Raw genomic sequence first — 25,420 nt, 5'->3', positions numbered from 1 at the left:
TTAGGATCTAAAATAACACTCATTTATTAGATTTTTTTCTCAGTAAATTCTGAATGATCCATTTACTTTCTGTTTTTGTCCCATGGCAGATCATCAGGCTGTGCGGTGCATTACCCAGTATCGTATGTGTGCTATGGGGAAGGCTTGGTCGTAGCAGACGTTCTCGCAGCCTGGCTGCACTGTGTCGCAGTTGAAATCCTCCTGTTCGTCTCCCCATGATGACTCAGCCGCCGTCCCGAGAACCAGGATCCGGAAGATAAACAGGATGGTCAGCCACACCTGTGGAGCAAAAAACAACAAATAAAGTCAACTAAACCTTCCAAACAACAATAGTATGGAAACAATATAGATGCAAATAATGATAATAGTCTTTATACTTTCAAACTGCTTTAGCAATCAGTGCTCACTGTTAGAAAAATCGTATTAATTAAGGTCTTATTTTAGAACTTAATTACATATAAATTTTTTCAATATGTCTCACCTACAGCTGTTTCTTGATTCATTTGTAATACTTGATTAAACTGTACAATTAATCTAAAAATGCAAATCATGCTTGAATTTAAAGACTCAGAAAACATATTTCAAATTAAAATAAATATCTCCAATTTCCTTTTCAAGAATTCCCTGTAAATTGTTATTTTTTTCATACTATTTATATAATAACACATCTGTATCAACATAAACTTAATATATGCATATTTTTAGAGAACTGACAGATGCCAAGATGTGAACTGTAGGTCAGGATATAAACAGGAAGTTTTAGAAATACATTTACAATCTATTTTGAGTGTGTATATGTCAACCTGGTGCCTCGCTGCCTGGCATGAAATGTGTGTTTTGGGGGCGTGTGTTTGTGTGTCATACTTTGCCGACAGAAGTGGAGTGTTCCTGTACTTCCTCCAGGAAGTTTCCCAGCAGGCTCCAGTCTGCCATGACCGACTAGTTCAGCAAAGACTTTCCAACTTGTCCGTTAATGAGCTCTGAGCTATAATTCCACAGGTACGAGATCCACCTGAGTAACAGAGAGCATACAGGTTTAGATGTGCAGCAGGGTCAGGTGGGGCGTTCAGGTACCTATCAGTTCTGCTTTGTTAACAAATGACAAAGCTAGGTAGCGTGTTTAAGGTTAAGATGCTCAGTAAGCTAGCTCTGTCACACCAGAAACTATGTTATACGTTTATTTACCAAACTTGTTGAATTGTTTCTAAGTGATAATGGTTTTGTGGTTTTACATTATGCCAGGGCAAGATATCCGTAGGATAGAAGTTTCTGCTTGGCAACGTTTATGTGACGTGATGGGAGTTAAAATGCATGAATTAGGACGTGTTAGCTGTAATCATGTGTGCTTTTATATCAATTTAAGTATGTTTTCTTTCAAAACAAATACCTACATGTAATGCATAACCCTGCTCCTGATGAGAGTGAAGGACAAAAGGAAGGAATAACAGGAGGTTAGACTGAATCTCAAACAATGACAGCTTGCAAAAAATATTTTACGAGTATTAATTAGATGTGCTGATTAAAAATGTTACCACTGCTGTGGTTGAAGCTACCAGCATGAAGTTGTCATGCCTTGATTGGTGCATCTTCCAGCAGCTCGACTGGTCCGTGTAGGATTGCTCTAAAGACCTGGACTGAGGCAAGAACTCACTCATCTCCTTCCAACAAGCCATGTGCTACACCTGAACCATTCAGTAACCTGATGGATCCTGTAGTTCGCAGGGGAGGGCTGCCATTCCATTTTTGTTCCCTATTCTTCTGTTTTGTTAGACTAAGAAGGTAAGGAGTTGAATTTCAGTTTATTCATTGTTTAATAAAGGTAACCTCATGTTTTATTTAGATATTTTTTCTAGTTTATTTTGGCCTTAGCCCACCCTGAACTGTATTACGTTCTGCTTTTGTTTCTAATTTCCCACTTTTAGAAATGATTCCTTTACCAAAAGTAATTTTAAAAAATCTCTAAGAGAAACATGGAACAAATATCAATTTATCAATCAAACCAGGATGACTTCAAAATTTCCCTACTATGCATGTTGCTTTAAAAGTGTAGATTTAAGTTGTATAATATACAAAACTCTGCATTCAGTCAAAGCTCTTTTCAAGTTTAAGCCCTGACTTGCTGAAATCTCAGGTATGCAACATGTATACCATCTTAGTTCTGTCATTTCTCTGGTTTGATAAAGTGCTTTTTAAATCTCAACAACGCATAGGACTATCATTGCATAAGGTCCTAGAGGGCCTGTGTCCTGCAGGTATTGGATGTTTTGCTACTGCAACACACCTGATTCAAATACAATGGATCTCCAACAGCTTGTTGTCAAGTTCTGCACAAGTCTCCTCATGATACAGTCATTTGAATCAGGTGTGTTGCTGCAGGGACACATCCAATACCTGCAGGATACCGGCCCTCGAAGACCGGATCTTATTTTATCATGATTAACTAGCAGTCTTTTCTTCTTACTTTTGTTTCTGCAGAATTATGGCAGAATGGCCACTGTGGAAACTTGACCACATATTAGTCAACAATCATTCCTGCAGGGATGTGTGTGTATGTGTGTGTTCTTTTATTATCTTGACCTTTCAACCTCCCTCTCCAGCCCAGCTCTGACCCCATTAATAAAATGTCTGTGCCCATGTCTTAGTTTAGCTTCACTCTCAGTTCCCACACTCCGTCTCCGCCTGTCTCTGGGGAAGGAAAACTAGACATTTACTGTAAACACGGCTAACACACACACACACACAGACACACGCACACAGACACTGCCTCTATCATTGTGCCACTGCACACATGCGCTGATAATGCCTGATTTTATATCTGAATACAGGTAAAAATACATGTAAAATGTCTACATCTGCTTTCAAAATTGTAGCATGCCTATATTTTTGCATTATGTTAAACGGTAATAAATCCTCAAAACTTGTGTAATGACACAAGCTAATGTACATGTACCATGGCAAATCTGTCACATGTTCAGAAGCTCTCATGGTGACATGGTAGAGGATAGACATCATGGGATATCATGTCAAGTCCCATCCCAGAGAGTAAAAAAAGATTTGAAACCAGATATGGCCCATGTCTGCTCTTTACTTTGGCCCACATTTGCCCTTTACTAGCTATGTTGATTCAGGATGATCAGACACAGGCCATTTCTGCATCTGCTTTGGGCATTTGGGCCACGGCCGGCCCACACAATGCTCGCCATATTTAGCTCACATAAACATAAAATTACAGGATTAAAAAATGTTGCATAAAAACTTCCTTATATTAAACAAAATGCCATTGAAAAATTTTGCCATCTCAAAATTTATGCACCTAAATTCTAACTCCACTATGTTTGGGACTGTAACGCCAAATATGATGTCAGACCAAACTAAGCAAACTGTGACATCAATGAAGTCAATGCAAAGATGCTAACAGATGTAATTTTGTATAAAAAATTGTGTGCCGCTTTGTCTTGTCAGGCAATGTAAATTTATATTAATATCGTACTTAATTCTTAATCCACCCCTTATTTCTTAATAATAATAATAATAATAATAATAATAATAATAATAATAATAATAATAATTAGATTTTTATAGCACAGTTGCAGGAAATCTAAAACACTGGTGCAGTTTTTTTTATTTAAAAACTTGCTGGGCAGTTTTCTGTCATTAATGGTTTCTAGACAGCCATCCTTTCATGGAGACCATTTCTGATGGAGCTCCAGCCAAAAGTAGATGGATCAATTGAAGGTCCAGATGCATTTGTATCTTTCATAATCATGTTCATCTGTTATATACAGTCTTCCACTTGTCCACTTGTCCTGCACCCTATGCTGAGACATACCAGGTTTTCAGCTGATAACACTTTGGGGATCATCTTGTTGCTGCAAAATTACTATTTTCTGTGTTATTTTTGGTGTTCAATAAATAACAAATGATCAATCTTTGTGACAGGCTGCTAGGAACAAAGCTCCCAAAGATCTGACTGAAAACAGGTTCTTTACAAAATTGTCTTTTATGTGTCAACACATAGTTCATCCCATAATTTAGGAGCCTTTTCATGCTTGAATGATTCATATGTCAGTGTGGCTTAACAAACAAAAACTGCATTCCTCTGTAAATAGTCAGGTATAAGGATGGGACTGAAAGTAAATATAAATGCAGCCAAATGTCAAAAGAAATTTTTTGAAGGATCTTCAGAAAGCCTTGAGGCTAACTAAAGAAAGTCTGGTTAGTCTGCTTAGAAGTACAATATGAAGAAATGAGGGGTGGATCAAGACTTTTTGCACATTCCTGCACTTCACAAATATCTATAATTAATATGGTTTTAGAAAGTGTGATAAAGCTGTTGATCCCATGATAGTTTCCCCTTGTCACTGAATTTGTTATTTTTATATGTTGGTTTTCCCCTCACAGAATTACTCATTAAATGGTCTAAGAAAGAATTTGAAGCTGTAAGCATCACCGCGAGGCATGGGACATCCAAGTTCCAGAACAATGACAAGCATTTTTGGGTGGAGGGGAAATTAAGTTGCTTAACACACAGAAACAGCGTTATCTTTTGATTTGTGTCATTTCTCTAATCTCAGGGTAAGTGTCACAAATAGTGTTTTACTGAATAGACTGTTTCTCTGCTTCTGGTTTTCACTGATAACTTACATGCCAACTTTTTTTAGACTGATTCAGGGTTTAAACTCTAAAGATAATCCAAACTTAAAAATCTGCTGCAGAAAATGAGACAAGAAGCATATCTTAATGGGACATATAAAAAGTTTTCACCCATTTCTTTATGAAAACTCCCTGAAATGCCCATCCCTTCCTGTTTTTGTAAGACCTAAAGGCTTTAAGAAATGTGTGTCTTTGTGTGTGTGTTCACATCTTTCAAAAGTGCTCCCAGCATCATTAATAACAATATTACTTCCCTGTATAGACTTTCGCTTAACCTTTGTCTGGGAATGTGTGTATGTGCCAGTGTGTGTTCATTATAGTGCACTCAGTATTGTTCTGCATCCTGTCTTAATACCGGCCACACACACACACACACACACACACACACACACACACACACACACACACACACACACACACACACACACACACAAAAGAAGACCTCTCTTCCCAATGTTAGTCTACAATAATAAATGATGAATCTATTACATCGACACGAGGATGTTTTTAATCTGATAAAAGGCTTTATTTATAACTTACACAGTTAATAAAGCATTAATGGTTCAGCTCCGTGAAATCAGAGACATGAATGAAAAGCTCAGGTGATTAGCATCACATGTAATATATTTACTGTGACTAAAGTATTTATACTAAAATTTTAATGTTGAAATTTATTTTAGTTATAATTTTTTTCTTTGTTCTCTCTTTCATGTTATTACCAATACACAAAGAAGAAAATTATTATTGAATTAAGATTGTTCAACATATCAGATCTAATGTATGTTTTACTGATAATGTTCTAAATTAAATGAATTTGTCTTTACATGCTTGAAAGCTCAGAAACAGCCTCAAATTTAATACAATGTAAACGGCTAATGACAATGTAACACCGAGGTTATTGAACAAATTAATTTCTACCCAAGATATATGCATTAAATGTGGAGCTATGGAAATGCCCCCAAATACAAAGCCTCTGGACAGAAGAGCTAAATATGCTTCCATATGTCACAGGTGTGAAGATAAAGCTGTGCCCAACACTGTGTATTCAGGGATTTATGCCTCTAGAAAATGTATAAAACAAGGTAAATCTTGGAAGCCTATTTATAAACCGAGCTTTCAACTCCTTAGCACTGGAGAAACTTACTTTTAGAATTAAACATCCCACCTTTAAGAGTATATGTGGGACATTCTTCTAATTTATAATGGGGGGGGGGGGGAGTCATAGGGGCCTTATCAAGCTAACTGTTATTGTGTTTTGTTGTCTATCTTTTTGTCACAGTACTTTATTGCCTCTCAAATCTGCTCTGGACTTAGACTGAAGCGCAAGGTATAACCCCGTTGCAACGACTTGTGTTGAGTGTGAAGGTCCTGCCCGGACTTTTCTGAGTGACAAATTGTTTTTTTTTTTTTCAAATCAAATTGTAGGAGGCTAAAATGTTAGTTTGGCGAAATTTCCCCTTTCACAGGTATGAAATTCATTAGAAAGTGGTGATCAGTGGTGATTTTTCATAGTTAATGCCTAAGAAAATATATTGCAATTTTATTAAAAAATTAATACATACATTTCTGGCCCACTTAACATAAAAAAGAAAGGGATTCATATACATGTTTTACCTGAGTTTCAACAGGTGGTCTGATGATGGCAAACTGAGAAGAGTTTTTTGAGGCGTTAGAGTGTTGTTGTTGAGGTGCCTTTGAGCAAGGCAGTCTCCTCCCCTCAGAGGTGATCGTCAAGGTCAGATAGTTGCAGGAGTCCAGATGTCTTCCAGTTGTCCACAGCTTGTTTCAGTCCAGCCTGAAAAACTGAATGTGAGGAAAAAGTTTCTTTCAGTTTAAATCGATGAGCATCTCATTCACTTGAGTTAATAGAGAGTTGGTCCAGCTGCTGACAGATGTGAGCAGTTTGTGTCCAGAGGTCTGAACAGAAATGAAATGACTGAGACTGTAGTTTATACTGGCCTCTCCCCCTCCTTCCCCCTCTGCCTCTCCTTCATCCACATCTCCAGAGGAAGTGGGGTTGGTGCCTTGCTGCCTGCTATTCAATGCTAACGTATGTTCTTCTGTTTGTTTGTGGCGTCTGGCATCTAAAGGAAGTCACATATTGTATGAAGACACAATGGCTGAAGGTCCCAGACCCTGCATTCCTCTGTGTCACTCTAGTATACTCTATATGTCTCTCTTTGGCCCTCCAGCTCTCTGATAAGGGATTGCAGTGACTGAGACAAACTCAAAATATGAATTCACTAACAAAGTACGAACTTGCCACCCAGAATAAAAAATCAGGAAAAATCAGGAATAACATTTAAGCTTCAGTGTAATGAAACAAAAAATCCCTGACTTATAGGGATAAATCAGCTCAAATCTATCACAATCACAGACTACAAGCAGAGTATGTACTGCTGTACAAAGTATGTAAGTTTAGGTTAGAGATGATGTAAAGATGGATGCCTCTGCTCTGATAGCACATTTTAGCTTGTTCCACCATCGTAGAACCACAAGGCAGAAAAGTTTGGACTGTGTCTGGATCGCTGTTCCAGCTTATGTTACTGAGAAAAATTTAATATGTCATGTGAGTAATGAGCCCAAGTGTATGGTTTATTATTATTATTATTATTATCTGCACTTAACCATAGATTTGAAATATAACCTGATGTAAATACTGCAAGTACTGTAAATATTTATCTATTTGTTAATGCCTTTGTTCATATTTGATTTTTATTTAACTTTTAGATTAATAAACTTAACTTTGCATGCAGTGTAATTTTTTTTCCATCATTTTATTTCATTTTGAAGCTTCCTGGTGGAGCTGAGATCATCTGTAATCAAAAGGAGACAAGGAAGGATCCACAAGCAGGATTGGCAGGCAAGAGACAGGTGGGTAGAGAAAGGAAAACTTTATTTAAAGAAACCAAAGGCGTTGCACCAGTAGGACAGACAATAAGAATTTGACCCAAAGTTAAATTTGAAAACTCATAACTGACTAAATGAAGTTAGGATGACATGATGGTGTGTTAATCAGTAACTCAGAACCAGGTGAAACAAGGAAGCAGGAAGTAAATACAACACAGGAGGAAACCTCTACATAATAAAGCAGGAAGTAAGACCAACAATGTTAACTGGACCAAAGAATACAGAACATAGTGGAAACTAAATAAATAACCAAAACACAGAAAACCCAGCTTAAACTCAAAGAAACCTTTCTAAAAAAAATAAGGAACACACACAATAAGACTCCAAATAGAAATCTAACAGGTACTGAACCAAAAACAGCCAAAAAAAATCATGACAACGTGTTAGCAGAATACATTATCACACTAAAAAAAATAATCTGATGTTTCAGGTAGTTAATCATATGGAACCATCTGCATAGTCAGGCACAGAAACAGCTGTTTCACACCATCACAACTTTTAACCAATCAGATCCAAGATGAGCTGGAGATGTCCCACCTAAAACCTTCCTGTGGCGGTTGCTACGTCAGTAAGGGTTCTTGCTGTTTTGCTTTCATTAATATAGAAATAAATGATCTGCCTCGTAATATAAGATACAAGCAGTGATGATGAAACGGTGAGAACACAGGTTGTTGGCACACTCCGCACCTGTAGACAACATAAAGTCACTGAATTATGTAAGACTTTAACAATAAATATTACAATGAAAACTTTAAAAATTTTAAAAAGGGAGGGATAATGCATGTGAATAAGTATGATATATGTATGCTGCAAGAATGCAAATGTCATATTGCATATTATATTATAACTGTGTTGTTATAATGTAAATAAAAGCAGGCTATGCGTGGAAATAGTAGGAAACAAGCCAAACAGTCACTGCAGACTAGAGTTCATAGGCCATAGTTTACATTGTGGTGTAATGAGACTCGATGTTAGCAAGCCAGTTAACTCTCCAGTGGAGCCTTTGGCAGAATTATAGCTGTTTACTATCTATGTTTTCCATAAAAAAAAAAAAATATCCCAGAGTTTCTGACTAGCCAACAGACAAGCTGGTGACACAGCACTACTTTGAGCTATGGTAAGTTAGCATGTTAACAACAACAATGCTAGCACGTGTCAATAACAATCAAGTGGTTAGCATGCTAACTTCTATTAGCTTTAATTTAATTTAATATGAACATCAGGACAAGAGTATCATTAATCAGTTTTGACCCAAAAGTAAAGAAGTCAAGTTCTAAGACCTTGTAATTAAACTCGGCAATATGATTAAGTGTGTGAAGAATATGTTTCATGTAGCCTATAGACACAGTATCTATTTTCCCTGTTTTAGATTATAGTGCCAAGCTACCACACAAATATTTTAGGAAGAAAACATAATAAGCACACTACGTTATCATAATAGAGAAGCAAAACATGTTGATACTGAATATATCATTAATTAATATTTTTGATGATTAATATTTTTTCTCTGTCAACATCAGAAGTTTGTACAGTATTCAACAACAGCAATTTTTTTTTGTTTTACAGCACTTTGTGAACAAAGGAGAAAAACATGAAAAATCAAGCTTATTTCATTCCTGAAGGTGTGGTGTCCTAAACCTAACAACATATCAGAACCTGTGTCAACATGAGTCATTGACTCAGATCACTCTTATGCAACCTACAGTTGTGGGACTTATATTTAACCATTATAAAATGTATAAATAAAAATAACTACCATTCATTAATATTGTGTTAAAAAAAGATAAGGTTGTAGTAAATGTTATTTATTTTGAAAATACATAGTTGAAGGGCTATAAAATGATATGAAATCTAATGCAATTTTTTATTTCTGTGCTGATTTAAGTCATGGTAATCTAGCAGTTCGCTTGTAAAAAAACTAAAAAACAGGAATGTTTACATATGGACAGAGACATCGGGTTTGAGAGACGAGTCAAGGAATCTTTATATTTCAAGCTGGAGCAACAATCATAAAACCAAGGAGGCAGCTTATCACACCAAGTATCAAACTAATACTGAGGAAGCCTTTTGCATGAGAGAGGAAAAAATTCCCATGTACCAAAAACCTGTGTGCCCTGAATCAAGTTCTCAGGTTTAAGTTTTATTCTTAAAGACCATGTGCTCTTTTGTATCAATACGCTCTTGATATCATCTCTCAGCATATCAAACAGTCTGCTTTTTTATTTATTTATAAAACACACCAAACACGAGTGTGAAAATTCCCAGCATCAGAAGTACTTTATAGTGTTTGTGGGTGGGAAACCAGCAAAGGATCCTTGTACAAGAACAGTCATCCTGTTCTCTATGTGCTTCTGTTCTCCTTCATGAGCTGTTAATTTCAATTGAATCAGGTCAAATCCAGTATAATTAATATAGACTGAAACTGAACTGAACTTGATGACCATCTTTTAAGTTCACTTTTAAAAAGTTAGAATAGCATTTTTGCTTAAGACATAATACGTAACAAGTGGTCCCAGTTTATGACTTCCGACTTACAGAAGGTTGACTCTTTAAACAGAATTTTGCCTGAAGCTTTGTTTTTCAGTGTGGAAAATTTGTAGGGTTAGGGTCTCTTCTTCCAAGAGAACTTGTGATAGCATCAAATGCACTCTGTTTTCCCACAGGCCATTATTAGTGTGTCTTATCTGCAGCTTCTGGAGCTGTGGTTTCACCATGTGACACTTAAAACATGGTGGTGAGCAGCACTAAACAACCACAAGCTTTCAATTTTCCAGCAAATGTAAAATCTAAAGCTATCTTTTGATGTTGACATGGCTGAACTGTGATTAAATTGTTTTCCAAGTGTGTTATGACAGTTTTGACCTGAATAAGACTAACAGTGAATTAAGACTGCTGCAGGTGGTTAAATGGTGAAGTCATGCCATTTAGCTCCACTTCGGTGGATGGTGTGGATTCGTCTGTGTAGTCCAGAATGGATGACAAGGGTGATCTCATTCTGAACAGCTTTAAAGGTCCCATATTGTGCTAAATTAATTTTCTAAAGGTTTTCTAACAGGTTTTCTGTGTCCTCATAGCCTGTGTACAAGGCCCAAAAATGAGAAAATTCTGTTACCTCTTTCATTCTGGAGTACAAGCCTGTAAATCTTTATTCTTGGAATATAAAGAAAGGCCTTTTGAGGTTGTGTCCATCCAGAATTTCATATACTGACCGGTGTTTCTATTTGCCATCTCACCTAAACCTAACTCTATTATTATACAGTATACAGAAGAATCTGTGTTTCTGCGGACCAAGCATGGACAATATATATTCAAATCTAGAAAAAAATGTTCAATTAAATAATGCAACATAGATAAAAGCAATAGAGCTATGGAGGTAAGTTTTATAAGGCAGAGTAAAGTGCTGCAACAGTTGCACTGTACATTGTCTCTTGCTAAATGACCCATTTTCTGTGATCTGTTCTGAATATAATTTGTCTATTTTGTATGAAGCACAGTGATTGTCTACAGTATGTGTGGTGTAGGTTGAAGAGTGAGCTATGAAAGTTGGGTGTTGGATAATATCAGAGTATTTATGGAGTCTGACAGAGAAACTGTTGTAGAACCTTGCAGTGCAGGACCTGGTGCTGCAGAACCTCCTGCTTTATGGTAGAAGGTCTGTAGATCCTTAACAATAACAGAGGCTCTGCATGCCTGGAACATGTCCTCAGTGCAGGAGAAGGGGATCCTTTTAATGGTCTCAGCCAGGAAATTAAAAACAAAAAATCTTTCTTTGTCGTCTCTATATTGGCATATTGTTGATGTGACACCAGCTCTTTAAGGTGATTCACTGTTGCTGCTGAGACCCACCTCCACTTTGTGATCACTGAACCTGACAAAGTTGGACTTTAGCTTGGTGGTGCAGTTATGGGTGAGCAGAGAGAACAGCAGATTAGTTTTATTCTAAAACTAATCTAGTGCTAGCTAGAATAGCATTGCTATAACAGCCTTACATAACATTACTAGTTGTACTTGCACAGGAATAAAATGCCTTCCTGAAATGCACAGCCAAATGTCAACAAATTTAAAGAATGACTAATTAGGAAACTTTCTTTTCCTTTGAAATTTAATACACATACAACAAAACAAAAACATCTAACTTCACACTTGATATAATTACTACCCAACTAATAAACAACTATTCAAAAACAGTTTTGGAATATTTTCTTTCACATTTAAGTAATCTTATATTCAGGGGAAAAAACATCCATGCCTACAAAAAATAAAAAAAAAAGAAATATAAATAAATAAAATAAAAATGAATGTCTATAGGCGTGTTTATTAACATGAACTTGCTTCTCAAATAATTGATGTTCCCTGATGAAGAGCCGAGAGTGCAAGCACACTTTTAGCTCCTGTCATCACCTCCTTCCCAGCTCTTCTAAGTGTGTGTGTATGTGTGTGTGTGTAAGCATTTCAGTGTGTTTTTGCATGCATCACACCTCTGTTATCGTCTTACATTAAGCTCATAAGAGCAGCAATAACATACCTTGCCTTAAAAGAGAGCACACACACAAATGTTATGTGCACAAACTCGGCTGACCCCTCTGGACTATTTATAGGAAATGCTCAACTGGTGTTGCAGCGCACACCAGCAGGGTGGGTTTATCTGAACCTCGCCACCTCCTCTGGCACACAGCTGACACCAGAGACTGACAGATGCAGGGAGGGTGACAAAGAGGAAGAGAGATTATTCAGTATGAATGTGGTGTAGATACACTAAGCAGGTTGTTGAGGACAATTTATCAGACTAAAAAACAAACAATCTTGATTATTATTAGTTTCAAAAGGTACTTTACTAAGTGCGAAATGAACAGAAACCATCAGATAATATGGAAGAAAACAACATGGACTCATTCAATAACGAAGAAACTTTTAGGGAATTATTAAATCAAACTGTAAATAATAATAATAATAATAATAATAATAATGATAATAATAATAATAATAATAATAATAATAATGAAAAAATCAGAGTAGCAACTTTATTTTAGCTCCTTTGACTATTATGACAGCCTGAATACTTGAAGCATAGATTTAACCAATACAAGCAATCAAACAAACAACAAAAACCATAGCAATATTACTCATTTTACATGGTATATTTGGACATCTCCCTACTCATTTTTTTGTAGTTAACTGACTGGGTGCAAGCCACATTTCTTGCCACGCTATTCCCACTGACAGCTCTGTTACTGGGGCCATGTTTCTTGTTTATCAGCCAGGTCCAACAGCTCATTAAGTTCTGCAAGTGTTTTCTTTTAATGGCAGGCTAATTAGCATATTAAGACTCTTACAGGCTTTTGTTTTAAAATGCAAATTACTTAGTAATTCCATATTATTATCTGGATTATCTCATTTGGATCTAAAAAAATGCAGTAATTTAAACAGTTGTAATGAATATGTTTAGATTTTAAACGTGTGCAGCTGTAATATGTGGTATATATAAATAATGGGGGTCAGATCGTACCACCTGCTGAAGAGAGCAGCGTGTAACAAAATGAAAGATCAATCAAAAAATTTAATATATCATCAAAAACTATTGTGTTGTTATTCTCTTAAAATGATCCATTTATATGTACTCGTTAAGGGTCTACAAATATGTCAGCTGCCATATTTGTGCCACTATTTCTTACTACATTGTCTCTGAATGGACAAAAACTCTGTGTTTGAAGAGCTAAACCTTTGAGTTTTAATACTGCAGCAGACAAGTAATGCCAATGGTGTCATGGCTGTAGCAGAGGCCACTGGATCCACTCACAGATGAGAACGTGTTTTTGTCTGGAAGAATTTTGGCCGCTGACAACCACTTTTCACAACTTGCAATGCCCATCTTTACCACTAGATGTCAGTAATTCTGAGTCAATGCAACTTTAAGCTCTGACACATCAAGACATGGATTCTGCAAGATGTCTGAGTGTTCTGTGGTATCAGGCACCAGAATCAGCCACTAACCACTGTTTCTCCATGGTCCATTTGTGTCTGTTTCATTCATTAGTTAAAAACTAAGCATGAGCCATCTGATATTGCTCTTGATGAGGAGACAAAGCTGAAACTTTGGGCTTTGATTCCTTCCCAACTGGAGGAAATGGAGCTAGGTTCTAATCATCCAGTAATAGGCAGGTGGAGCGCCTCTCTGGTGGAGTGGAGTATCCATCCTGATTACTAGACTGTCTCAGATTAGGAGAACCCTCCTGCAGCCACAGCTGCACACTGTTAACATTCAGCTGAGCGTGCCGTCCCAGCATTGCTGGATACTCTTAGTCGCAGCTCTATAAAAGAAGAATCTGTGGCAGCTCGGGAACCACAGAAACATCAATTATCATGAACAGCTGCTTCACCAGATCTCAAACTGCTTGTCTGTCTTAAAGCGTGTTGTGTCTACAATGTTGTTGCTGAAGAGTCTAGAAAAAGAGCAAATCAGAAAGCAGACATTACTTATTCAGACTCAACAACATGAGTTCAGTTCACATCAGATTACCCATGATTGCTTTGTGAGTCTCTAGGCAGAAATATCCTCACTGATGATGCACTAACAAATGTTTACTCACCACAGTGTCAACGGAGTAGTCGCTGGAGACCAGCTGGAGTAATTCATCATTAGAGGCATCAGTGATCTTATTTGGACTCAGACTGGAACAAAAACAGTGTTTTTATGAAGCAAAGGCCTATAAACACAATCCTGCAGTACAGATAAAATAATGATAATAATAAACAATTGGATCATCCAGACCCTGAAGTGGACTTAGGTTCCCCATGAATGTGAATGCAGATCATCGCTCCCTGAAGGCATGTTTGGGCTAGTTGAAACTATTAATTTGTGTTTGTCTACCAGAGAGGGAACAGTTACTGACACTCACTCCAGGACGTGGACCTTGTGCAGGTTTGGGATGAGTTGGAGCAACATCTGGTCAGTAAACTGACAGTGACTGATGTTCAGCTCTCTCAGCTCTTCACAGAAATTCAGCATCTGGACCAGGGCTCCACAGAGCCTCTGATCCAGTGCAGTGTGGCTCAAATCCAGCTCCCTACTAAGGGCTTGACACGGGACACTGCCTGTCTTTTTGTGTCCTTTCAATGTTCATAGGAAGCAGGGACAGCAGCTGGAAGAGGACAATCTTACTCACTCTGAAAAGAAAGAAGAAACCAAAAAGAAGACTGTTAAGATGTAGCAACATGAATATGAACAAGGTCGTCTGGTCAGGATTTAGTGGCGATTCTTTTTCACCTGAGGCGGACCCTGCGTAGGACAGGAAACAGGAAGTGCAGCCTGCTGTCCTCCACCTCAGAGGCTGGCAGGTGGAGCTGTGTGCCCTGGCGGCTGTATCTCAGGACGGTGCAGATTTACCTGCTCCAGCACACCTGACTCAAATTAAATGGATCCAACAGCCTATTAGGATCTCCACAATGAGTCGTTAGTTTAAGTCAGGTGTGTTGGAGCATGGAAATCAGGAAAACCTGCCGGATTGGGGCCCTCGAGGACCAACATTGGCTACCCCTCCCTTAGAAGGCCTGATGCTGCTTCCTTGTGGTCATCAGAGGCAGCACAGCATTGGACGAACCTCAGCAACTCATTCTAAAAGTGGGTCTAACCTGATACCAGGAAAGTGTACTTGATAAAGTGGCTGCTGGATATGTTTTCAGATGTAGAATGCTCCACTTACCCCAAATGTGAGCTGTAAGGCAGGCATTGTAGGAAACTCCTTACTTCACTCTCGTCATGTGAACAACCACCAAACTTCAAGAGCTGACTGAAAAATTGATCACAATGATGGAATGGTGCTTATAAATCCTCCACTCTTGATATATTGATTCAAATCAAGAAGGATGCTAATCAAGTCACCTTTAACAGGAAACAGTGACAGAAGCATTTCCACTACACTGTGAATGTTTTGTTTTCCACTGTGTTGTGCTGCTTTGATGCATAAATCCAGCAACAGCCTTTTCTTTTCCCCACCTAGTATCTCATGGTGTTTTGCTTTGGTCATTTTGAAGACCTGTCTGTTTTAAAACCTCTCCAATTTTGTTCTGCTTGATAAGTTCAGAGCTACAGCGGCATCCTTTTAAAGAGATAATCATATTTATCCTTAATGTATTTTATAAACTAAGCCTGAAACTTTCATTTGTGCTGTGTGCCACAAGTGCTCCCTTTACTATGACTCCAGAAGCATTCAGGTAGACTTTGTGACTAGAGAATTATACTAATTTCATTTTTTAAAAAAAACAAAAAACCTAAACCTTCCGGGATAGTTGAACTTTTGAACCCTTCCACCTTTTTAAAAGTTCGTGTTACACCTGAACTATGGGAGATATTCAATTCATGTGGTGCAATTATGAAGGCAAGTTTGTACAAGTTATAATAATAAGCCTGAACACACATCCTTTTTAAATGTGAGCCTCTTCATGTTGTACAGTGAAATGGGAAAGCGGAAGCTCAGACCAGTGAAGTTTATTCTGACTCTGGGAACAGAACCAGACATGGAGAAGCTGCATTCAGCTTCTATGCTCCACATGTCTGGAACAAACTCCCAGAAAGCCTCAGATCAGCTGAAACACTCAGTTTATTTAAATCCAGGTTAAAAACCCACCTGTTCTCTGCTGCATTTCAATAGTTTTAATTTAGAAGTCAAAATCTGCATCTGGTTCTTTTAAGCTGGAATCATGTTTTAACATTGTCTTTCCCCACACTGGAACTTTATTTCTTGCATTTTATCATCTTCCTTCTGTTTTTATTTCATTAATTGCACTTGTATTGCTTTCTGCACCCTGCTGAAATGTTTTATGTGAAGCACTTTGAATTGTCTTGTACATGAAATGCGCTATACAAATAAATTTGACTTGCCTTCTTCCCCAATTAACATATTTGATTAAAATACAGTCAAGTAATCTAAAATCTATTCATTTCTACTTCTTTAATATTACCTGTTTTTTTTTTCTGTTTAAAACTGTCTGAACACCTCAGCAACATATGAATCCTCCAGAAGACACATGCGTGTTTCAGAGAGCTGGGGGTGGGGGGTGGTAATAATTGGACAGCTGGTCTTCTTTCTGTCCCCTCATCCCTCCCCATTCTCCTCCTCTTCTCTCTCCTCCTTTTTTTCTTCTTTATCCTAACTCTGCCGGCTACTCAGATCGCTGGATCTAAACTCTCCATCTACACGGATCCATGCTGACCGGCTGTTTAGATGTTTGGACAAGAATTAGCGTCTGACTTCCTGAAAGTGAAGTGACTGAATCTTTGGATGCGGAGTGACTGGTTCTTACAGGCTGTTTAAATCCTGACTGGTTCATAGAAGGAATACTCACGGTTTAAGGCAAGTCCATCATCACCATCGCTGACTGTGGCAGTGTTAGCAGTAATTACAGCAGTTTTCTTACTGTAAATATTCTGATATCTCTCTGATGGCTGGAATCTTCCTTCTTCTGTCCAGATGTTGACCACCTTTGTGCTCCTCTTGTCATTGCTGCTCTTCTCTCTTTCTGCGTCCTCTCCTCTTGCAAAGGTAAATTCTGAGTATGAATGTTTTATTTCTAATTTACACAAACACTGTTGAAATTGTCCTAATAATCAGATAATTCCTCCATCAGACTAAAGCTGATGATGATGGTAATTTTGATGACAGCTGTGAAAATGATCTCGCTGCTTTTCCTAGTTTCTGTTTGGAAAAAAAAATTAATGCTTGATTTAAAAAAAGAAAAAAGGATTCACAATTTAGGAATGTTCAGTGTTATCTACTAATTTTATCATTTATATTGTGGTTATACTTGAAACTAAAGAGGGAAGATTGTTAAACATTAAGTCATTTAGGCTTTAATTATTTTTCTGTTTTCAGTTGAGGAAAGCTTATCTCATAGGCACAGCACAAACCTCTTTCCCTTCTTTAACAAACATCTTGCAGACCTTGGAATTTGCAACACAAAAAACAAACAAGTATTTGGAATTTAAATTAATGCATATAAGTGCACAGATAAGTTGTTGAATTAGAAGGTATAAAAAAAATTCAGAAACTCTAGTGTTGTTATCCACTTTTAAAGCAAGCTAAAGACTCAGTTGTTTAAGGAGCATTTCCACACTTAGCTTAACTCTTTTACTCAGAATGAGTTAGAAAGATTTGTCCAGCTCTTTGGTTCAACCAAGTACTGAATAATCTGTGTGCACTTATGCCCACGATGATATTGTTTGATGAATTTGTGATCTTGTATTTAAACAAAATGACTTAAAAAAAAAAAAAAAAAAAAAAAAAATTAGCACTGCCTGTAGCACTACATGACAGCACCTTGGTCCAACTGGGCTCACTGCAGTCTGACTACCACTTCATTATGACATCCCATCTTGTTTGAATTTATGCTTGTTTCTTTGTTCTTACTCTCAAATGTAAGTCGCTTTTGATAAAAGTGTCTGCTAAATGACTGTAGAATAGAATAGAATAGAATAGAATAGAATAGAATAGTGTTGGAGCTTGTAAACGATCTGTGTTATTAATACAAACATCCAAATTATTGCGTCCTTGTGAGCTTAAATTCTGTTAAAATGCAAATGTTACTTTGCAAGTACAAAAAAAAGTACAAAACCAAAGAACCTTCGATGCTGGTGTCAGTTTTGAAGAAGATGAAGAAACAATGCAGGAACATCATTTGGATTTTTTTTTTTGTGTGCATGCGTGTGTGTGTGCGTGTGTGTGTGTGTGTGTGTGTGTGTGTGTGTGTGTGTGTGCAATCTTTGGGTTCAAAAGGGAAGGTGGAGGCATAAGGAGTTGAAGCAAGTAACAAATTCTGCTTTAAAAACTGAATATTTGCAGTTTTTTTAAAAGAAGCATTTAAATTGCTACACACACGCGGCCGCGCGCACACACACACACGCACACACACAGACACACACAGACACACACGCACGCACGCACACACACACACGCACACACACAGACCCACACACACACACACACTCAGACATAGTGAGCAGGTCCTCAGGTATGTGTTTGAATAGAAGTGTCAGTGGTTCTCTCAGGCTCACAGCTGTAATTGTGGTTAAAGGATGCTGCCGGTGTGATCATTTCCAGCAGAATTTCCTCTGTAGCTCTTTTATCACCTTTAAGAGAAAAACAAAAAAAAAAAAAAAAAAAAAAAAAAGAAAAAAATACAAAAAGCATCAGATTTTTTTGAGATGGGATGAATCTGCTGGTTAAAACTTTGACACTAAAGCTGAAGTGTGAAAAGGGGAAAAAAATGTAACTTTGCAGCTTTTCTTACGTGTTATATTTGTAGAACATGAATAAATATTCAAATTAATGAATTAATAATATTTCTAACAAAGAGATGCCAAAACATTTAAATTAATTCTAAAAATGGATTTGCGAGTGTTTTATTGATTTTTATTTCAAGCTTTTTCTCTTAGTGGAAAAGCAGCAAAACATTTTCACATTAATTAAAAAGAAGCTGACAGTGAAGCTTTTTTCTGCTGGAACAGAAAATTAAAGCAAAAATAAAGAGGAAGCTGAAGTGAAAACTATGCTCAAGAACAAATAGTTTTACAACCGCAAACAGGGTCAGACACGAAGTCCTGGTTCAAACAACAGCAGTATGTATGTGTGTGTGTGTGTGTGCTACAGTCAGCTGGTTGCTAACAGCAGGTTTTCAGGGCAGCAGATGTCAGCTGGAGGCGACAGATGTATCTATTGTCTATGTGAAACAGCTTTGAACCCTGCATGTGAAGACTTTTAGAAAACAGGTTTGCAAAGCGGCATTTATGTTTTTATGTTCCCTTAGAACTTTTCACGTTGATGTTGATGTTGATGATGTTGATGTTGTGACATGCAGTTGCCATGGTTACAGGTCTGTAAACACATCATGTCACATTATAATGTTTATGAGATAATAATAGATAATAATAGATAATTATGACAGGTTTTCTGTGTAGCTGCATTCCTCTTCTGTTTTGTTTCTTTTTTTTCTAATGACAAACAAGATTTGATCAAGTGTTTGTTTGTATCAATGTAAAAAAATGTTGGAGAAGAAAACAATAAAAAAAAACTTGAATAAGAATGAATTGAAATGATCTTCGCTGTGCAGCTGCTTCAGAGATTAGTTTGTGTGCATATAAGTGTTTTTTGAGCCTTTTGAGCCTTTGTCATTCATGTGGGAGGTCAAAGGTCACCATCTGGAGTGGGAACACACACACCCACACACACACACAAACACATTCCTTTCACTACTATGAAAATGTGATGCATCTGTTTTTATTTGTGTGTGTGTTAGGATCAGTCAGTGTGTTCCAGGACTTTCTGCGGTGCAGGCAGAGAGTGTGTATCGACTGACCGAGGAGAACCAGTGTGTCGCTGTTTGGAGGTAAAGTCTGCATCATCTTGACCATCTCTGTGAGTGACTACCTTAATGTGATGAAGGGTTTGAGATCATCCATGATCTTGAGGGCAGCATCATCAGGGAGCAGTAGCCCCTGGTAGGATGTCCTATAGCAACGTGGTCTCAAGTGAAATGGGGTCAACTGAGAGTTATCTCACTTCAGTGGACTTGAGCCAATATCTCTCTCCCAGAAAACGGAAATTATTATCACTGCATCACTAAATCTTTTGTTTTACACTTTTATGCAAAGTCCTCCACTAATCTGTCCTTTAAAATTCTTTATTTGTATAAGTATAAAAGTATTTGAGGCAACATGGAACAGAAAAATACTGATAAACTCAAAAGCAAGTATGAACATCAACATATAAAATATGATACTGGAAAATGTTTTGATTTAGTGGATACTTAAAAAAAAATACATACATTTAAATAGTTTAGATATAGGATTTGTATGTTTGTAAGGCCACTTTATTAGGTTGGACCCCTTTTACCTCCATAACTACCTTAAATCTTGGTGTCATAGATCGAACAAGGTGTTTAAAACATTCCTCAGAGGTTTTGCTCCATGTTGACATGACAGCATCACACAATTGATTCAGATTTGTCAGCTGCACATCCATAATGAGAATCTCCTGTTCCGCCACATCCCAAAGCTGCTCTACTGGACTGAGATCTGGTGACTGTGGAGGCCGTTGGAGTCCAGTAAACTTATTGTCATGTTCTAGAAAGCAGGTGGAGATGATCTGAGCTTTGTGACATGGTGCATTATCCTGCTGGAAGTAGCCATCAGAAGATGCTACACTGTGGTCATAAAGGGATGGACATGGTCAGTAACAATACTCAGGTAGGCTGTGGTGGTTGAACCAGGCCACGTTGGTGCTAAGGGGTGCAAAGTGTGCCAAGAAAATATCCCCCACACCATAGAACCAAGGCAGGATGGCTCCATGTTTTCGTGGTGTTTCCACCTAATTCTGATCCTACCATCTGAAAGTAGAGCTGAACAGGAGGCACCAGGTGTGGTCTTCTGCTGCTGTCGTCCATCTGCTTCAAGGTTGGACATGTTGTGTGTTCAGAGATGGTATTCAGCAAACATTGGTTGGAACGAGCGGTTATCTGTCTTTCTATAGTCTCCAACCAGTCTGCCCATTCTCCTTGACCTCTGACATCAATAAGACCTTCTGGGCCAGACAACTGCTGCTCACTGGATATTTTCTCTTTTTCAGACCATTCTCTGTAAACCCTTGAGATGGTTGTGTGTGAAAATCCCAGGAGATCAGCAGCTTCTGACACACTCCACCAACCATGTCACGTTCAGAGTCACTTAAATTCTTTTTCTTCGCCATTCTGATGCTCAGTTTGAACTTCAATAAGTCGCCTTGATCATGTTTACATTTCTAAATGTATTGAGTTGCTGCCATGTGATTAGCTGATTAGCTGTTTGTGTTAATAAGCAAATGAACAGGTGGATCTAATAAAGTGGCCAGTTAGTGTCCATGTAGTTTCACTAGTAACGGCACATATGTGGCCAACAACAAAGATCAGCTGTTTCTCTGATAACAGACGGCGACGAGTCCTTTAAAAACGATTCATGTTGTTTCTGTATTCGTTTGCTATTTTGTGAAGACATGCTGCACGTTTTGGGAATGTTTTCTTTAAGAATATGAGTGTGAGATAGTTCAATACAGGTCCTGTTTATATGTGATATTTTAACTTTTCTCTTTTTGCGTCTGGGCCGTTTCAACATTTTGACTTAAGCTGCAGAAGTTTCTGTTCTTTTCTCTCTGCAGCAGTGTGACGAGTCAGAGCATTGGGTGTGTGGCAGTAATGGCAAATCCTACAGGAATCACTGTGAGCTGCACAGAGACGCCTGCATCTCTCAGACTAAGGTACACGTGGAGCGCCGAGGACACTGTGTGGGTCAGTACGCACATACAGCTACAGACTGAAACAGCTGCCTGTATGACATGAGTTGTCACAGTTGTTTTATGTGTTTCTTTTTTCACAGAGAAACTGACAAAGACAGACGTGAGTCCCAGTAAGTCGCCAAGTCTTAAAGATTCAAACACATATCAGTAAATTCAAACTTTTTTTAGACAGTGAGATTTAATTTTGTCTTTTATTAATCTGCAGCCATGTTGATGTCTCTGTTTATGCTTCTGCAGTCGTTTGTTTCCTGTCTGATCGTGATTGGCTGAGAGAGAGAGTGATCCAGTGGATTCAGATAGAAGTGGAATCGGATCATCTGACCTTTAACTTGTCATCAGCCACTGACGTCCTGCAGATGTATTTCCAGGTCAGACTTCATCAAATTGTTTATGAATATTAATATTTTTAAATGTAAAAATGATCATTTTACAGAACAATATAGAGCAACTTTCCAAAAAAAAAATCTGATTAGGATCATTTCTAAAATCTTAATTAGCTGCAATTATAGACCTTGTTGAAAGTTTTTTTTTTTTTTTTTTTTTTTTGCTATTTAATTCATGCACACATCATTTTTAAATTATTAGCTATTTCAAGACATTTTGTTTTTAAGGAAAATCAGAGCCTCCTGTAAAACACTGTTTGACCACTGCTGTTTGCAGCCTTGAATATATAGATATAGGTGACGTCAGTGGAGCTGTTAATATTACATCTTCAGTGTTCAGTTGTACAATATTGTATGAACTGATAACTGTCAAATTGAATTATTTGTTGAAATAAAGTTGTCTTTGACTTTGACTGCGGGTTTTAGATGTTTCCTTATTTCAACACACCTGACTCAAATTAATAGGTAATGAAGAGGCTTGTGCATAACCTGACAGCAAGCTGTAGAACAAGCATTTCATTTGAATCATAAAACCTGCAGGACAGTGGTCCATGATGTCTAGAGTTGGTAATCTGCGGCCTAGAACCTACGTATCTATAAGACATTTGTCTTAATGCTGAATAAATCCATTAATTACAGTTTTTTAAATCCCTGAAATCCCTAAAAATAACAACAAACAATGTGATAAATGTAATAGCACATTTTAATGTAATTTTATGTTACAGACATACGATAACGGGGATTATCAGCTGGATTCTAAAGAGTTCCTGCGCTTCTTGAAACACAATGACACGGCTCTCAATCTCACCTTCTCTGATTCTCTGGAAACTAACCAGCTACTCAGGTGCTTCATCAGTTCCACAAGAAGTTGTTTCTACTTTGACGTATTTTATCAAATGTTTGGTGTTTAGTTTATGTGTTGCTTTTAACTTTTAAAAAAATAGTTAAAAATCTGATAAAAGCTCGGAATATTTAAATTTTGACATCATTTGAAATATGTTTTGTTCATCACAAAGTATAAACTGTCTAATAAAAATGTAAATAAGGTTTCTGTTTATGAGATGATCTTTTGCCTCTTTCAGGTCGCTGTGTGTCGATGCTTTGATTGAGCTGTCAGATGAAAATGCCGACTGGAAGCTGAGTTTAACCGAGTTCATCAACTGTCTGACACCCACCTACCATCCTCCAGAAAGAAGTAACAACACACATGTTCACAAAACCTAGCAAACTGTAACCCACGACACATTGCTGCTCTTTGTTGCACTTGTTTAATTTAGTAAAGATTAAAGATTAAAAGAATGCCGTTGTATTTTTCTAAAAATAAAACCTATTTCTTTGTGTAGAGTGTGCTCTGGAGGACGAAGTGTTTGAGGACGGTGCTGAAACTCAGATGGAGTGCAACAGGTGTGTGTGCGCTTGTGGAAACTGGGTCTGCACAGCTTTAACCTGCAACGGTGAGCGCCAGCAAGAGCACATTTATCTCAAATTATATGCAAAAAGTGCTGGCTGCAAAGACTGGTTGCTTTATGTGACATTAAGAGTGCAGAGTTTTTGTTCATCCTCGTATTCCAGGGGAGCATCAGGTAAAAGAGGATGTTCAGGTTGGAGAAGAAGAAGAAGAAATGACAGAGGAGGAGTGGAGCAGGAGAGTGGCTGAACTCAATGCTTTGCAGGTTGGCATTCTTCATGAAAGATTATTTATTACTGACCTCTAATTCTAACAAAATTATTATCCAAACATAATTTTACTTGCTGCCAGAAAGTTGCAGAAAAATTCAGAACACAGATTTTTTTTTTATTGATATTAAAACAGTACAGCAGCATGCAGTAATTTCACCTACAACATTTTATTCCATTTTTAACAGAACAGACTAAACAGAACTGAAAATACTTAAATTTGAAAACCTGGCCAATTTTAAAATGGTTCAAATCATCTGCAAAGCTCATAACAGCTTCCAGATGTTTTTCCAAGTGAGGGAGAATAAATTCAGTCTAAGAAAAAGGTAAATGTTAAAACAAACAAAAAGAAAGAAAGAAAACAGGATTAGCAGCACAAAAACATGTAAAAGATAGTTAGGTTTAAACAAAAAATAAAAAAAATACAATAAAAAAAATATTATTGAGGTTTAATGAAAACGTGTATATTTTGTGTTATTACTATTTATTATTATTATTATTATTATTATTATTATTATTATTATTATTATTATTATTATTATTATTATTATTACTACGACTACTATTTATTATTATTATTATTATTGTTGTTAATATTATTATTACTATTTATTGTTATTATTTCTATTTCTATTTATTATTATTATTATTATTATTATTATTATTATTATTATTATTATTATTATTATTATTATTATTATTATTATTATTATTGTATATCATGGTCTGTGATGTGCAAAAAATGAGGAAATGCTGTAAAACTTTTAACATTTTAGTTGCTATGGACAAGAGGGTTGGAACTAGTATAGTTACTTCATCATTTGCCTTTTTCGAACTTTGAAAGCTTTGATTTAGTGCATTCACTAACTGCAGCCGTTGATGTAATGATAAATAAAGAGGACTGCATTTCTTAGAAATTAAAGAATTTTTTGTATTTTTTACTCATTAAGCATTAATCAAGAAGAGCAACAAAAATAGTTCTGATATATATATATATTTCTATATATATATATGTACATGTATATATATATATATATATATATATATATATATAAGAATTTTCTATTCTCAAGTACAGATGTTTTACTGACAGATGAATATACTTCTGCTCTACCAGGAAAACTTCACCCTCTGATGCCTGAAGCCACGCCCACGGAACAGCAACAGCCAATCAGCAAATAAGTTTTCTTAAACTCAATAAAACCATCTCATAGTTTTAGTTTGGTACGACCACAAACTCCAACAGTTAGTAGCGTTGTTACTCTGCTTCAAGCAAGTTACTTAATTTCTCATTTTCAGAATATTTAGATTCACAGATTTTATTATTTTTATTTATTGTTTTTAGTTGTTCTATTTCAGGACTGGACTTTGGTATTTTTGTGTCTCCTACTTTGTAATGATTGTGATTTTTCCACACTTACATTTTCTTTAAATTTTATTCAATATTTAAGCATTCACAAGCAAACGCGTTGCAAATTA

At 36.9% G+C, this 25,420-nt stretch overlaps 2 protein-coding genes across 4 annotated transcripts in view; one reads left to right on the top strand and one right to left on the bottom strand.

Annotated features, from left to right (window-relative positions):
• The window catches only part of LOC121655116 (gap junction alpha-5 protein-like), an 11,923-nt gene extending 5,302 nt beyond the window's left edge, over positions 1–6,621 (bottom strand). The window contains exons 1-3 of the mRNA XM_042009541.1: positions 6,268–6,621; positions 865–1,012; positions 115–279 (exon numbers count right to left, since the gene is read on the bottom strand). Coding sequence (XP_041865475.1) covers positions 115–279; positions 865–933 — 234 coding nt within the window. The 5' untranslated portion in view covers positions 934–1,012; positions 6,268–6,621. The remainder of the gene's footprint in view (positions 1–114; positions 280–864; positions 1,013–6,267) is intronic.
• On the top strand, positions 903–25,420 carry LOC121655119 (follistatin-related protein 1-like). 3 transcript variants are annotated; one of them, XM_042009550.1, is made up of 13 exons: positions 903–999; positions 1,594–1,779; positions 7,447–7,527; positions 16,731–17,102; positions 19,852–19,941; positions 21,744–21,873; positions 21,962–21,991; positions 22,119–22,249; positions 22,990–23,108; positions 23,347–23,459; positions 23,608–23,718; positions 23,837–23,937; positions 25,059–25,420. In XM_042009550.1, exons 4-13 carry the CDS (start codon positions 17,031–17,033, stop codon positions 25,074–25,076), a joined length of 915 nt encoding a protein of 304 aa, XP_041865484.1. In that variant the 5' UTR covers positions 903–999; positions 1,594–1,779; positions 7,447–7,527; positions 16,731–17,030; the 3' UTR covers positions 25,077–25,420. The 3 variants fall into 3 exon arrangements, with proteins under 3 accessions (XP_041865484.1, XP_041865483.1, XP_041865482.1); XM_042009549.1 differs by having other exon boundaries at positions 907–999; positions 1,597–1,779; XM_042009548.1 differs by having other exon boundaries at positions 939–1,070.

The sequence above is a fragment of the Melanotaenia boesemani genome, chromosome 16 (assembly GCF_017639745.1).
Source record: "Melanotaenia boesemani isolate fMelBoe1 chromosome 16, fMelBoe1.pri, whole genome shotgun sequence".
Classification (NCBI taxonomy): Eukaryota; Metazoa; Chordata; class Actinopteri; order Atheriniformes; family Melanotaeniidae; genus Melanotaenia; species Melanotaenia boesemani.
The sequence above is the reverse complement of the archived record's forward strand: the minus strand, read 5'-3'. Positions and strand labels throughout refer to the sequence as shown.

Bases quoted from the DNA above. Each gene is read 5' to 3' on its own strand.
- LOC121655119 (XM_042009550.1), top strand. From the start codon at position 17,031: ATGTTGACCACCTTTGTGCTCCTCTTGTCATTGCTGCTCTTCTCTCTT. The intron at 19,942-21,743 runs GTAAAGTCTGCA...TTCTCTCTGCAG, and splicing joins CAGTGTGTCGCTGTTTGGAG to CAGTGTGACGAGTCAGAGCA. The intron at 23,460-23,607 runs GTAACAACACAC...TTCTTTGTGTAG, and splicing joins CTACCATCCTCCAGAAAGAA to AGTGTGCTCTGGAGGACGAA.